This window comes from Dermacentor variabilis, chromosome 9 (assembly GCF_050947875.1).
Source record: "Dermacentor variabilis isolate Ectoservices chromosome 9, ASM5094787v1, whole genome shotgun sequence".
NCBI lineage: Eukaryota > Metazoa > Arthropoda > Arachnida > Ixodida > Ixodidae > Dermacentor > Dermacentor variabilis.
Genome location: NC_134576.1, coordinates 129,094,650 through 129,109,835, shown reverse-complemented (window position 1 = coordinate 129,109,835; position 15,186 = coordinate 129,094,650). Strand labels below are relative to the sequence as shown.

The window sequence follows — 15,186 nt, the reverse complement described above, 5'->3', positions numbered from 1 at the left end:
TGAGCTTTGCTTTAATTTGCACACTGTTTATGCAAAAGCTGGTCAAAGTCCATGGAGCAAACACGATATTGTTGGAAGGAGCACTTTGATGAATGGCAGTATTTAGAGGTAAGGGGAGTACGTACTGGCAGAGAAAGCCTCCTGCACTTGAACGCTGGCTGAATGTTTTCATGCAGAACATATTTAGCTCATATTTTCTGGCCTCTACTGGAGGTCTTCTGTCATTTTTCTTGTCACATTGTCTGGTACATAAGCTTCTGACGAGCAGTGTACCAGAGGCCCACAAGTACTTGAAAGTTGAGGTAACTCGTCCTGAAAGCTGATGACTCGATTGTCTTGAAAGTTGGTCAATGTTAAAGGTGATAGTGTTGTATGTAAAGATAGGCTGTTTGGATAGCCTGGTCTATTCAAAAGAGTACTTTTGGCCATTTCTTTCTTGCAAGCATTTTTGCATCGTTGCTTCAGCGTTTTCTGACACAAAAAGTGGCGTGAACACAAGAACACAGATATAAGTATGCTATGTTGAACACAAACTTGTCACTTAACGTTCTTGTGACTTATCACAAGTTACTACAGTAAAACTCTATCTTCGTTTTTCTCCCTTATCTTTTCACAACTGCCCTCATGTCATCATGCTATAGATAATTTGAACAGAAGCAAACAGACGGCATTGCACTGAGCGAATAAGATATTAGACAGAAAGTGGTAATCGATGACGTCAGCATGCCTGTCATCGCATTATTGCCCATGCGATTGTCACCTATGTGTTCCTTATTTTCTCACTAAAATATACTGTTCATAGTTCCACATTGTGTCATGGTTATGTGTGCTCTTCCTAGTCGGTATGTTTTCCTAACATTAGAATGCAAGTTTAGGTTGTGTGTCATTGTATTACGTAGTTAATGCAAAATCAATAATGACCATACTCCCAATGGGCAGTATTTTGATCCATTTTTATGAGTGGCAGAAGTTGTGCAAATGCATTTTCTATTGCATTTGTACATTAACTGATTACAACCACGCAAGACATTCAGATCTTGTCCACGTTAAAAGAATGGAAACACCAAATTCTCGGCTTGTGCTTAGCATTTTTTTTTAGCTCACACCCTTTCTAAGAACCGTAATAGTGTACCTGCACGGATATGCCGTAAATAATTTATTGTTTGAGAATTCCTGGCACGCCATTTCCTGGTTTCAGTTTTTGCCAACAAGGACCGTTCACCAGGCATGATTGTGAATATGCAACATTGTGGAGGAAACAAGAGCTAACAGGTAGCCAAGATAGTCGACTACTCAGCCGTCAGACATGACCATTGGACCATGAGACAGCTAAGCTTACCCTTACTGCAGGTAAGCCCCCCCCCCCCCCCCCCTGAATAGCAGCATCATGAGAGGTGCACCTCATGTTATAATGCCTCGGTAATGTGCAGTCCACAATCGCCAAGTGTTGGTTGGTCACTGAGGTGTTCTTGTACAAAAGAACAACATCATGGCAATAGCAGTTTCGAGAGTTATGTGCTTCCAGTTAGCTTAAACTTTCCACTTTCAACACTGAAACAACATGTCCTTTAGCTGTCCTGTATCACTCACATGTGGCAGATGCGATCCTTGTCACACTGAGCAACATATGCTAGTCATATCCCTCTACATAACAAACACCGATGTAACGAAAAAATTATCGTATATAACAGAGTAAATCTAAAATGTTTCTTGTAGACTTCAGCATGTAACGAATGTATTGTCGCAAGCTGTTATGGCAAAAAACAAAAAATGCTAGCGACCGTCGACACGGATAGTAAAGAAGGAAGACGACGTTTGGCTGGCCTACTTCTGTGTTCGTCCTGGCTAACCTCAACCATCCCGAGTCGTCTTCAATATAAATGCCTTGCTCATAACAATGTGCTTATAACAAATATCAGATGTAATGAACACACTTTTGTGTCAGATGTGACTTTGTTATAACAAGGTACGACTGTAATAGCTTGTAAAGCTATGAAAGCTCATGCTCACGGATGTTTAAACAGTCTAGCCTTTGAAGATGTTAGCACAGATCTACCCACAAGTAAAAGGCCTGGAGGTAAAGTACGTTTCACTTCCTGTTCACTGCCAACTGAAATCTGTGCAAGAGAGAAACCTGCGCACTGCGGGGAAAAAAAGAAGAGAAGGGAATCCAGTTCTCTTCTGGAGCTGTGGAGCTCAGCACAGTCCCGGCTTTGTTCACAGCTATGTTATGGCACACTCTCTACTTAGGGTCCCTTTGTGTTCTGTTGGACGGTGTTCATGTGCAGCATGTGAAGCAGGTCAGCATTTCCGTAGTTGCACATCTCGCAGTAGCCGGGCGGTCCCTGCGTCCCTGGTGGACCGCGGGGGCCTGGCTGTCCTAGGCGACCCGGGGGTCCCCTCTCACCCGGCCGCCCTGGGTGGCCCACGCCAGCCGGGCCTGGAGATCCTGTCGTTAATAGCAACAATTAACGTGGCACGAAGATTGTGTCAAATAAAATTGTCACCGCAGGTTGCTAGCAAAATGATGTCTCGACATTGGCTATGTTCTTCTTGTGCTGAGCATGAGGTTGTGGGCTCCATATACAGTTTTTGCAAATTTCGCAGTAATATGTTGATTAATGGAAGCGAAAGCGAAGGTCAAAGTGCCATTTTTTGAAATTGCATGGTGAAACCCAAGGACTGGTACGTCAGTGTGACGTCATGAATTTCAAAGCATTTTCTCGGATTTGGGTCATTGTGGATCGGTAAAAGTCTGTGAATCTTGCTATGCTGAATCCTTGTCTCCTTTAGAATGCAGTGTAGTGGTACATCTTTACTGATAGACAATAACATGGGCCCACACAGACGGCCTCAACAACCATGACGTCGTGGCAAGCTGGTATGGGATGTTGAGGCGACGTCAATATGCATTCTTCATTTTTGCATCTTTCCTGATTTACCATGCCTCCTTTCGTGGTAAGAGTGGCTTTCTTGGTATTGTAAGAGAGTAATTCACTAACACAGTTCAACTTATTTTTTTCTTTAGTGTCCTTTTGAAAAATTTTAAAGAACTCTGGAGAATTCATTCGGAGTCCTCTACGGTGGCGTCCCTCATTCACCATGCATTGCTTTGAGACGCTAAGCCTCATAACTTGATTTTATTGGGTTTTTGTTTCTGTGTACCTCTATATGGGAGTGCCCAAAGTGAAATCTTTGGTGCTCTTGTGTTCTCGTAAATCATAGGAACATACCCGTCTACCAAAACTAATACAAACAGCGCGAATCTTGTGTACAAAAGTTTGCTCACTGCATTTTTGCTGTTGCTCCTGTTGTTCTATGTGAGCTGTGCAACATGATCACACAATCAAAATCCCGACTGAATGGGTAGTTTCGCGAACACTGTTAGCTGGATCATTTTAACAGCTATTCGACCAATGACTCCAGACAGCCTCGTTAAAGATTCAAAGCTCGCGTAGGACGGCAACTAAGTTTTGCTGCGGGCATGTGAGAGGTCTCAAGTGGTGATATTAAAGCATAATTAGCAACGTTGGCACTGCCAGAGTGCTTGGAAATGATTAGTTAGGCCTCGCAGCAGTGTGGTGAGGCAATGGAAAGAACTGTAATATTGAATTCACTTCTTTGCAGTTCTGTATAGTGTATTGAAACACAGATATTCTGTGAACAAGTGGTGCCAATTCTGTCCTGCTCTTTTCCTTGGACTAATATTTTTTGTCACTTTCATCATTTGCCGTATTTGTCAGTGTCCGAAGCAACAAATGTTGCAGGCTGAGCTGACAGTGTTGTGCATTTTTTTTAGAAACAATAGAAACAAATGAACTGGCTGTATGGTTAGATTACTTCTAAGCACTGAGTGTCCTTCAAGTTCTGTGAGCATTCAGGCACATCTCAAAAGTAATTTTGTTTCATTTTATTTGTCAAGTAAGCATTGTAAAGAAACAAAAATGAAATGTAATTCTATTTTCCAAAGCAACATTTTTGATAAAATTTGCATATAGTTCACATTATTTTAGCGTTTGCTGTGAATTTGTGGGTAGCTTGAATTTCATACAGTTTGTGCTGGCCTGTTCAACTGGTGCAACTTGTTATGTGCTTCAGGAGCGCTGTTTCTTGGCTTAGCTGGTTCGTCATATCCGTCACAGATGCACACAGAAAGGTAGAAACTGTACTGTTGTGCCATGCTTTTTCACTAGTTTCCTTTTTGGCATGTCGGTTGTGTAGCGCCTCTGTCGGTCAGCCTCTGTAATACCCTCTAACGTCCTGTTACCTAGGCTGTGTGTTCCTTCCCACTGGCTGTGTTTGCTTGTGAAACCATAAAAACACTTATGATGACGTGGGTTGCCACAGTGTGCCTACCACTCATGTCAATCAATCAATCAATCAATCAATCAATCAATCAATCAATCAATCAATCAATCAATCAATCAATCAATCAATCAATTTTTATTATTACATAAATATGATATACAGATAGAGGTATACAGAAGGAGGTCCCATAGTTAAAACTGAATTGGGACCTCCTGTTCATGGGGCCCTATAACGTAAAACTATTCCAATATGTTTCTGTTCCAATCTCCTGACGTCAAATTTGCGTAACCACCGACGCAAGCACCGGGCGGTCACCCGCAGGGTTGTCTGAACAGACCAATCAAACGCTCTCCTCGCTCATAGGAGGTCACTTTTGTTTGCTTTAAAAACGAATAATGTTGCTTAAACTGAGCGGCTTGTCGTATCTAATTGGCTGACAAGAGGCGAGGAGAACGCTCAAGTGGAGAGGGATTCACTGGGGCAGAGCCAGTGCACTGAAAATTGATAACCGGATGAAGAGGGTGGTGCCAGCGTGTGCGATTGGTCGGCTTTCCCTTACTTAGCTTGTGGTGGCTGGTCGAAAATCACGGCGGCATGCAACGGAAGCTTAAGAATGACGCTAAAACTGACCCTCAGCAAAGAAGAGTTGGCAGAATGAGGTGGTAAACGTGCTGAAAGGGCTCAAAAACGTTACACGGCCACGCAAGAAGTTTTATTATACGCAAATACACCCATGCTCTCCGGCAGGTGCGAGTAGCCAGCGTCTCAGCATTCGGTGGCAGCCATCTTTTATTCCTTTCGGAACGGGGCAGCCTGCGGCTATTCCGAAGAAAATTCAGTTTTGTTCGGCATATTAATGCATCTTTATCGCGTACACGTCACTTTGACGCGGTGAGTTTGTGCGGTTTTGTGATGTCGCGTGACAGGCAGGTGAAGTGGGTGCAGTCCGAAAACGTTTTACCAATAGCCGAGGGCTAATGGCGAAAAGGGGTCGAATCAGAAATAACTGTTTTTCTTTTTTCTGTCAAATCATGCATAATCAGTGTGTACACATCATATCAGATGGGGAGGTATCGCGGTTTTCGTGACGTCGCGTGACAGACAGGTGAAGTGGGCGTCGTCGAAAAAAGTTTTTGACCAATCGTGGAGGGCTGATAGCAGAATTGGAACAGAAAAGTTTGGAATAGCTTTACGTTATAGCGCCCATGGTTAACATAAAAGTTCATTTGTCAAGCAACAACAGCTCAATTGGTATAATTCCAGTGTATGCCTTTTCAGCATAAAATGTGTATTTCAGCGGCACGTGGGTATTCAGAAACCCGTGATGCCTGCGTCATTTAGACATGTAGTCTGAGAACGGCAGTTTGGGATTTACCTGGAGATCCACGGGGGCCAATAGGACCTTCCACGCCAACTCCTTCGGGGCCACGATCACCTTTATCACCTTTTTCACCTGGGGTGTGGGATTTGATAGCAGGAGGAAAACATTTTAGTTAATGTATAAAATGTGAAATGTGCAGAATCACGATTCGTGTACTGGGAGATGGTTAACACTGTGGACAAATGCTGTCACGCGTTGAACAGTGGCTGATGATGGACACAGATTAGCTCAGCTCATCTATCTGTAATTGCCAGGTTATGAATGTCTACACCAATTAGGTGGAATAAAACACGGCATGCATGTAATATAAACTCTAATTATATTATTGTGCATGTTCTAAGCTGCAAGTTTTATTGTCCTACTTGTGTTTGGCATTTCCAGGAAGAAAACCCGTTTCATTATTGTTTTGTCATGCCTGAAGAGCACAGAAGCAAGTGAACATATATCATCATGGAATGAGGGAATACAAAACAAAATGGACAGTAACATCTCTTTACTGTATGAACCTTTTAATTTCGCAATTTGCACATAGTTATGGTAACAGAATGAAGGAATAAAAAATGAAACATGAACATTTCTGTGCAGTACGACTTTTGGTTTTCACAACTCAGTGCTCGGGGTTCAACCTTTCATGTTTAATAAAAAGAAAGAAAAGCCTTAGTAGTTCCTTTCCAATACTGCCTCGCAGACTACTTGTCATCCAAGTAGATGAAATCTAGAACTGTCAGTGTGATAAAATGCCCTGGTTAATAAGGAGCACATAATAAATTCATTTGGTTCTTAATCGAGTGCTGCATTTATAATGATTACGATTTGCAGATAGGGGATTCAATTGCATATTAGCATATTATTGGCAAATTAACTATTGTGGCCAGGGTGCTGAGATTATTTGACCGAGTTATCTACATAATCTAAAATGCAACTTTGTTTTTGAGTGAAATAATCTTCCAAAGATATTTCTGGCGATAACTAGCTTTTGGTGAGGACTACGACACTGTAAAATGTCGGAAAGACTTTCTTTCTTGTTTTTTTTTTATGAATGAAAATACTTTAGCATTAAACGTTTAGCTGGTCCAACAGATATTGTGATGTATAGAATACTGGATGAGGCCAAAAGGGGATCACTGAGTGTCGCAAAGAAGGTGTACAGTCACTCCTTTAAGCTAAATAAGTGAATGTAGATATTATGACAGGTATTGTTTAGATACCAGTGGGACCGGGTAGTCCTGGTGGTCCTGGGAGCCCGGGTAGTCCCATAAACCCACGCTCTCCCGGCAGTCCTGGTGTGCCCGGGTCACCTGAAGAAAATGGCCGTGATCAGCATTCTGATGACTTGTCCAATAAGTGCTTGGCAGGCACAGGACAGTGGTGCACAGGATTCGGGTGCATTGTCATCATGCAGATGTTTTGAATACATTAGATAAATGCGTGCAGAGGTGAGGGCTACTTCGGAATGCACTGTACTGAATAATCCCTGCTGGGCTTTTGTTATTTTGGCTCAAGAGGATGTGCGGAACAGTATTCATAGTATATCATCTTATATTTTTCTTTGTTCTGTACGTGGCTTCTTTACTAAACTCAAATTTCACTTGTGTACGCATGCTCTTCTATCAGAAAATGGAAATCGTTTCTTTGTGTTTATGGCAGTCCCCACCACTTAGTTTGAAGGAAAAGATTTCTCGCTCACATGTTTATTTTTTCTTTCACTCACTGTCGCAAACAACCTCAACTAACTAATTTGTGTGTTAGTTATTTTGCAGCTTTATTGGTTTTCAAAGTTGCAAAAATATTGTCTTTTTAGGTAAAACAAAAAAAAAACCCACTCACTTGAGTTTACATCAACCACACTGATTTGAAGATGGTGACACAATGTCTGCTGCAGTCTGCACTTCCTGGGGATGACTCTGATAAACAGTGGTGAGTCTCTGGCACACTGGTTTTGATGTGCAACTAAAGTTGTAGAATGGGTGACACATGCGAGACCTGGCACGCATGTAGACACAAATGTACGAAAGTGCAATATTTATAATCTAAAAATGCTTGCACTTCCTTAATTCTTGCAATGAAATTGAGATTCGTGAAAGTAAGAGAGCTTCAAATGCTTGCATGCTTGCATGCTTGCTATGTAACACTGTCTTCTTGATGCTGGCTGGAATTCTGCATATGTGCACATATGCTTTTACTGTTCCTTCAGCTATCCTCTTAGGGGCACAAGAACTGAGAAGTGCAATCACTGATAAGTGCAAAGCTACCCATTGCTCCTAACAGCACCATGCAAGTCCTCACCTGGGATGCCTGGCTTTCCAGTCTTCCCTCTGGGTCCCTGGCGTGACTTGCCAGGCATTCCGCGTGGACCTTGAAGTCCTGATGTCAGCTCAGGCATTTGTGCTGGGCACCACAAGTTGCTCCTTTTTCTTTTTTTTTTTTCATTTGAATTTATGCATGCTTCTTTTTCTATCACAAATTTTACAAAGTCGTTCACCATGCCCTGCTAGCACTCTATGTTGCTATCTTTTACCTCAATCTTCTTACTTATAATAAATTATACGTAATGTTTGCACAGGTACGTGAAGCCTCTTGTCTGAAGCATATCGTGTGTCATATGTGCATCTGAGATGTGTGATTGTGCAAAAGTTTTGCTTGCATGTTTGCACTGGCTTATGCCACCTTGTCTTGTGCCTCTTGTGTGTCATATGTCTAGTCATGCAAAAAAAGAATGTGTGACGACAAGTGTTTGTGTCACATTCTTCATAGCGACACCAGTCATTTGTTGTGTGTGCTTCATGGTGCCGCGATATTGTGCCACATGGGTCGTGGAAAGTTCTGAGGCTTCACAAGTTGTACAGTATCAACATCTTGTTAAGTTTGTCAACATCCACCTGAAACAGTCATTGGTGAGTGAGCGCATGTCCATCAGTGGTGCTGTGTGCAGGTGAGATCTGAACTTGGTATTGCAGGAGTCTACCAGTTGTGTTAATTCTTTTGTTCAGATAGCACTGAAACCGTGTGCTGTACTATGCATTCCTGTAGTGTTATGTTTAGACATGCTGATGTTGCTGTTTGTGCAATTGTGTGAGTTAATAGGTTAAGGTATTCTTGTTTCTTTAAGGTCTCGTTTAGAACTTTGTTTTAGATTGCAGGCCAGCATGCTGACTTGATAGTAAGAGAGACAGTACAGTTTTGTTCTTAAGTATTATGTCTCGGGCAGCTTGAAAATTTGAACGAGAAAGTATTACTAAGGAACGAAAGAAGAAGTGTAGCAAAATGGGAGAAAAATCTACTGAGGCATGTCAAAATTTGCCCACTAATTTCTTTCTGGTCAGAAGTTTTTCATGTATGAACTTCTGAACCCGCTGTGCTGGGCAGGTCGTGTTAATTGATTGCAACAACAAAGTTGAAGTTGCAGTTGCTTTCAACTCGCTAATTCTGCGCAGACATTGTGCCATCATCTAATCCTTCAGCAGGTTACTAGGAACATATAATAAACCAAATATTTATTTACTTAATCCACGTCTGTCTACAAGAATGTATGGGATGCTCACTGATATGCATGTTATAGCATGTACGTGAGTTATTGCATAGCAGCTGCTCATTGCAGCTGGGTAGAGGATGCACTGACCTTGCTTAATGTAGGTGTATTTCTTACACTTCCTGTTTTTCTCTTTATTAGGTCCCTTACCTTTGCTGTGGACTGTATAGAGGTATTGCTAGTTTGGCATTCTGATATAACTTTGAGGCAGAACTCACAAAGAGCAAGTGATTGCAGTCGACCGTGTATGTATCCGTAATTAGATACTTGCCATAGCTGAGATGCAGTTCCGAAGTTGTCTTTTCGTCGTTTTTCTTTTTTTTCCAGTGTTAAATTTTAAGAGCTTAAGACATGCGCGTGTGTGTGTACCTGGTGACCCTTGGGGTCCCGGTGGTCCTGGCTTTCCTGGTTTCCCTCTCCCCGGGGGACCAGGAGGCCCACGCATCTTCATCGTCAGTTCACTCAACTGTTCTGCACATTGCATTCGCACACGCACAGTCAGGGAAGTAGAAGAAAAGATATTTTTCAGAAGTCAAATCTGATGACTATATCTATTATAGCAATTCAGCATTTTGGTGCATTATGACGTGATGCATAAGTTTTGTATAGGTTTACTGTAACTAGTTTCGCAACCATTTGGGGTGATTTGAGTAGATGATTCACTGTTCATGAAAGCGAGTAGGGGACATTATAAGCTAAAGTACAATACATTAGCTTCCCGATTTCAAATTTTGTGCACCCCTTGTATATATGTCATCAATTACATTTCCAGTCCTTGCTGTAGACATCAAGTCAGGTTTAATTTACCACATGAAAGAAGGAATTTCTTATCTTGTGATGTTACCCTTAATCTGATCCATTAAACTCACTTTGTGAACTATTTCTTCTTTGTGGACATTGAAATGTAATTGCGGAATATTTATGGTAAATGCGTCCCTATTGCAGCTATGGTGTTCTTGGTCTTAGTTCGAACCTAACTAATAACAAGGATATTTTATTTTGCATTGTTATTATTTATTGTTGCAGCTTCAAGGCCAGATAGCTAGCCAGATTCAGGAAAGTGAATGGGGGCACAGCCAACGGCATTTTTTCAATGCCAGCCCAGTGATGGCAAAATTGGGTTCACTTAGAAGGCGTCACTTTCGCAGTAATTGGTCACAGTTTATAGGCCATGGTTAAGGTCGCACAAACTTTTCGTCAGATGTCTTGCAGTAACGAAGGAGCAGGCATAGAGCAGCAGCAGCATATAGTGAAAGTTGTCCATGCTCTAGCAACAAAAGCTACAAAATGAATGGGAACTTAATGCTTCTGTAGTGGAGCCCTGACTCCCACGCATTGTGGAATGACTGGGTGGGCATTGTGAAGATAGAGGAATCTGTGGTGGGGGGTATGTAAAGAAATGCTATCGCATTTAAAACTGTGGGCGCAGTTGCGTAACAGAAACACTTGTATGGCCAGACACGGACTTAACATCGAAATCAAAATTAGCTTTCTATTTTCTCACGTCAAGTGACACTGGATTCTTCATTTGCGTTTAGGAACTATGTCCAGGTAGCTAACTTGCTGTTTAATAAAGGCAATAGAGAGCCAACTAAGTACATAGGTGCCCTTGCAGCAGCAGGCTGACAGACAAATATGCTACCTTCGAGGTTAGCAGTATTGGGTGTCTGATCGCTACAACCACACCATGAGGTTCTTGATGGGGCTAGCTTGGTTCTGGTCGTTTTACTCTAATGCAACTCACTTCACTTTCGGCTAATGTGGAGAATGAGTACCTGCATTGAAAACCTGAAGAAGCCATTTTGTTATGGCGCTGAACATTTGAAAATGAGTGCTATATTCCAGTGCAAAGACAGCACGAGGCAGCGTGCTGACTAGGAAATCATGTCTATTGTTGAATTCAACAGAATACGTAAGCTGTGTTTACATGAATTGATAGTCGGAGCTCTGTCTCATCTTGTCACTCCTGCTGTCTCGTCTTTATGCTGGGCACTGTGTCAAAGCAACTAGCTCAACTGTACGAAGTCGGCTGCATATAGCTAAGGTGCTAGCCTTGTTTTCCCTTAATGACGCTCTTTAAATGTCATTCCGTGGTGCAGCATGCACTGTTTCTTGGCACGGTTTTCAAGAAAGTGTGAACACTCATTGATCACATTTGTGAAGAAATTTTTTAGGTGTCATTTAGTTCTGTTTTAGGCAGTACAGTGTTCTTCAGTGTCAACATTTCGCAGTACGCATAATCCTGCAGTGTTCGGAGGCCATGTGCGTCCTGTGTAAATGATTGTTTATGTAAATTCCTTTTTTTTTCTCTTGTTGGAGTTGTAAGTGTAGAAGCAAGCAGTACATGTGTACCACATCTATGTGGGCGTATATGCTGTCGTTGCTTTTCATGGTGCAAGGCAAATCCTACCCAGACATAGTCTGACATGGCTATACAATGTGCAAGTGCTCTAAAAGTTCTCATGATTTTTGTACTGTACAGTGCCTGTTCGTTGCAACCTTGATTTGTGTAATGCAGCAAGTTTGTGTAAACGAGGGTGCTGTGCATGCATGAAAATATCACATATATGACAGAACTGACAGTTATAATTTGAAAACAATTTAGCACTTCTTTGATCTTTAAGTGTGTCCAACATAGGGCATGGTTTCAAAAGGTGGAAATTTTAGGATGCCTGTGCAGAAGGCAAGTGCGCAATAGCATGGCTTGAGAAAGTAAGCTTACCTCGAAGCACAGCTGAGCATAATTCTTTCACTTCTTCCTCAGTAAATCCACGACCCTTGAGCATAAGCAAGAGAGAGCATGTTAGGGGAGAAATATTTAGAAACTGGACATACACATCAGTCATGTTTGCAAATGATAAATGCCCCTTGTGGAATGTGGGGGAGAGAAAAAGAAAAGAAAAAAGAAAGGGCAGACAGACATAAAAAAGGTGAAAAAGGTTACAGAACAGTTAGTCAAATTGTGTAGGCTGAATAGTATGCGTACAGGCGTAGGCACCTTTACATGGTGATGTGTTGCCCTCATAAACAGTTGAACAAGGCATATTATACCATGGCATACCTTGATGATGAGCAATATGAGGACAAGGTGAAAGCAGGAGCCATTGTTTCGGCAAATGGACTTGTATTCTTCAAGGCCTTGAAAAACGCAAGTCCACTTGTCGACATTTTGGCTCCTGCTTTCACCTTGTTCTCATTTTACTCTTCTTGAATTTCCATCTCCTGCATTCCCCATGTTTTCCATGCCATACCACGCAACACTATACCACAGTCTCTTACTAAAGATTCATGTGCATCAACATTCGTTACCGTGCATGCTTTTTGCTGTAGCAGTAATTAGTGGACAAATAAGGGAAGCTTCAGCCCTGAGCCAACGTTTGTGACAAAGGGTGTTGTTTTCCTTAGGGTAACAGCTGCTTTCCTTGGCATGGTTTCAGTACCTCCTCCTCAAGGATGAGGATCCTAACTCTCCTATCTACCTGTAACCCTTTCGTCTAGTAAGTCTCTATCATTCTGTTACCCTTTCATCTAATGATACACTTGATTGGTTCGTACAGTGCATAGGTTCGCAGTGATGCGAAGCCTTCTTGAGGTTGGAGCCAGTGAAAGCCTGCCACTGCCAAATGTTCAGCTGGAGGAGCCATGTGACCAGAATTCTGTCCAATCTCAGTTGTGTTTCTTATTTGAAGGACGAGAGTGCCTGTGAGCACTTTGAGCTGGGTCACAGTGCTCTAAATGAACAGTGCGATCGTGTCGCGAGTGCTCCATGCTGACCAATTGAATGTAAAGCACGCCACCAGAGTGCTTGAACATGACCAATCGAATGTACCATAAGTCTCTGTCTCCCTGTGACTTCTTCGTCTCATTTGGTGTAGTGGTGGCAAAGAGAACAAACAAATGTTCCCATGTTGTTCCAGACCAAAAAAGAAAAGCGGGTGCATAGTGAAATGTCACTTTCTGACCGGAGGTCCCGGTAGGCCTGGCATTCCTGGTTGTCCCCTGGTTCCTGGTGTTCCCGGCTGGCCTGGCGATCCGCCTGGTCCAGGCATACCCACTTGGCCCGGGACGCCTGGAGTTCCCCTCTCCCCAGGGGTTCCTCGCTCACCCGGCTGCATGCATTGGTGCGTTCAGCAATGAATGACGGGTACGCGCCCTTGGAAAGGTGCACAGTGGGGCTACTTCGCGCAGTAACAAGGCACTTGTACTCGCCTTATTGCTTCTCTGTTCATAGTTTCTGTATGCTAAAGAAGTTTAGTTTGTAGACATTCATTGCGTTGAAGTGCAAGGACACATAGAGACCGGCACATGACAAGTGTTTGTTACTAAAATGTGCTTATTTGAAGCATGGATAACACATAAGTCGTAGGTGAAGCAAGCAGAAAGAAGGTAAACAAAGAAGCAATAAAGATGGCATATGAATCAAGTGCCATGTCAGCACGTGACTAATGTCAGTCTCCGTGTGTCTTTATTTGTACTTTAATACCGTGAGTATACCTTTGCATAGTGAAACATAGAGAATAAACAAAGAAACCTGAAAGGAAGCTAAGGGCTGTGCAACACTCAATAAAAATGAAAAAAATGATAGGAATAACTATAAGAGACAGGAATGCGACAGTGTGCATTAGAGAGGAAACGGGGGTAGCTGATGTTATTTATTGAGTTTAAAAGGAAGGAGTACCTGTGCTTATGCATAGGCCGAGTTGCAGAGCAAAGTGTTATGGGACCATAACAAAGCTGCTATGGCCATAGCAGAAGGTGTCCTGGTAATGTGTGTGTGATAAATCCTGACCCGTAGTAAACTGTACTAGTGTATGTATTATCTGTAGAGAGCTTATTGTTAGCCAGGCAATCGATCTGCTAGCAGTAGCAAAACAGCCTCAGGCATGCAAAGAAGTCAATTGTTTACAGTACCATTCCTGGTGGTCCCATGGCCCCTGTTGCTCCCTGGGCGAAAGAAAGAAAAAGAGCAGTGCTACGTTTTAGCAAATGATAAAAAAATCAATGCTTCTACAGGGCTATCACAGAGTGCTGTTCACATGTTGTGGTACAAAAGGAGGCGAGATGAAAGTGCTTGTGCTACTTTTGTGCAGTGTCTACTTTAGGAACCACTGGAAACTTGTGTCAAGTGAAGGCAGTAGGACACAGGGCTGAGTAGTAGCCCCCTCAAAAAGGATGAAGAGTGTCCATGTTGATGTTTGTTAAATGTTGTATTGTCGAGCGGCTGGGTGGTTGGCATGGATGCAATGTGCAGAGGGGAGAATACAGATGAGGAGAGAACTTTTTATTGGAAGGTGCCGTAGTTTACATAGGCTGCGGTGGTGTAGTGCCACACTGGCAATGCTACATAAGCATACAGGGTTGTAAGGCTATATAATATGCCGTAGTTGGTGTGATACGTCATTGAAAAATGCTGATTTCTGAAGTTGCCCATAGATGGTGCAACAGAAGAGTACTGTTTACCATTGCCTGTCAACAAAATTAAATAAAAGGGAGTTATTGGGACTTGGCATACAAAATCAGTATCTGTTTAGGAAGCCCATATCCATGGCACATTTGATGCATACGTAATACAATCACGACTTGAGAAACCAGCATATGTCACTGTGCGCATGTGAAGCAAGTCTGAGATGGTATGAAATGATCTTTTTTGTGGTAGAGTCCTGCACTCACCGGCCTGCTTGGCGCCACGAGGTATTCCTCCCTGGCTTGATAGATACACTCGCCCTGTGAACAGTGCGGGTCAATGTCGCGCAGCCGAAAGAATGCTTGCTTGTGAGAGAGTTGGAGTTTGAAAAGATTTGTTTCCAGGCTGGAAGCATGCAACTTCTGTCCCAAAGAAATGTGATTGTTACCTTTTCACCAGGCTGTCCAGGAGGACCCTCCAGTCCCTGAGGCACGAAACATCAAATGCAAGTAAGTGTGCTCTTGAATGACGCAACAGCAGTAACGATTGCAGCAAGCAAATGCA

The 15,186-nt window shown here is 42.6% G+C and overlaps 1 protein-coding gene and 1 long non-coding RNA gene across 2 annotated transcripts in view; one reads left to right on the top strand and one right to left on the bottom strand.

Annotated features, from left to right (window-relative positions):
* LOC142557480 (uncharacterized) overlaps positions 1 to 15,186 on the top strand; it is a 272,981-nt gene that overhangs the window by 124,281 nt on the left and 133,514 nt on the right. The window contains exons 6-10 of the long non-coding RNA XR_012822773.1: positions 1,199 to 1,350; positions 7,491 to 7,606; positions 12,624 to 12,715; positions 13,136 to 13,362; positions 15,082 to 15,131. This is a non-coding gene — a long non-coding RNA (uncharacterized LOC142557480). The remainder of the gene's footprint in view (positions 1 to 1,198; positions 1,351 to 7,490; positions 7,607 to 12,623; positions 12,716 to 13,135; positions 13,363 to 15,081; positions 15,132 to 15,186) is intronic.
* LOC142557479 (uncharacterized) overlaps positions 1,359 to 15,186 on the bottom strand; it is a 38,602-nt gene continuing 24,774 nt past the window's right edge. Inside the window, exons 22-30 of the mRNA XM_075669358.1 lie at positions 15,071 to 15,106; positions 14,889 to 14,942; positions 14,130 to 14,162; positions 13,181 to 13,327; positions 11,941 to 11,995; positions 9,588 to 9,689; positions 6,898 to 6,987; positions 5,684 to 5,761; positions 1,359 to 2,449 (exon numbers count right to left, since the gene is read on the bottom strand). Of these exons, the coding sequence (XP_075525473.1) occupies positions 2,247 to 2,449; positions 5,684 to 5,761; positions 6,898 to 6,987; positions 9,588 to 9,689; positions 11,941 to 11,995; positions 13,181 to 13,327; positions 14,130 to 14,162; positions 14,889 to 14,942; positions 15,071 to 15,106 (798 nt within the window). The 3' untranslated portion in view covers positions 1,359 to 2,246. The remainder of the gene's footprint in view (positions 2,450 to 5,683; positions 5,762 to 6,897; positions 6,988 to 9,587; positions 9,690 to 11,940; positions 11,996 to 13,180; positions 13,328 to 14,129; positions 14,163 to 14,888; positions 14,943 to 15,070; positions 15,107 to 15,186) is intronic.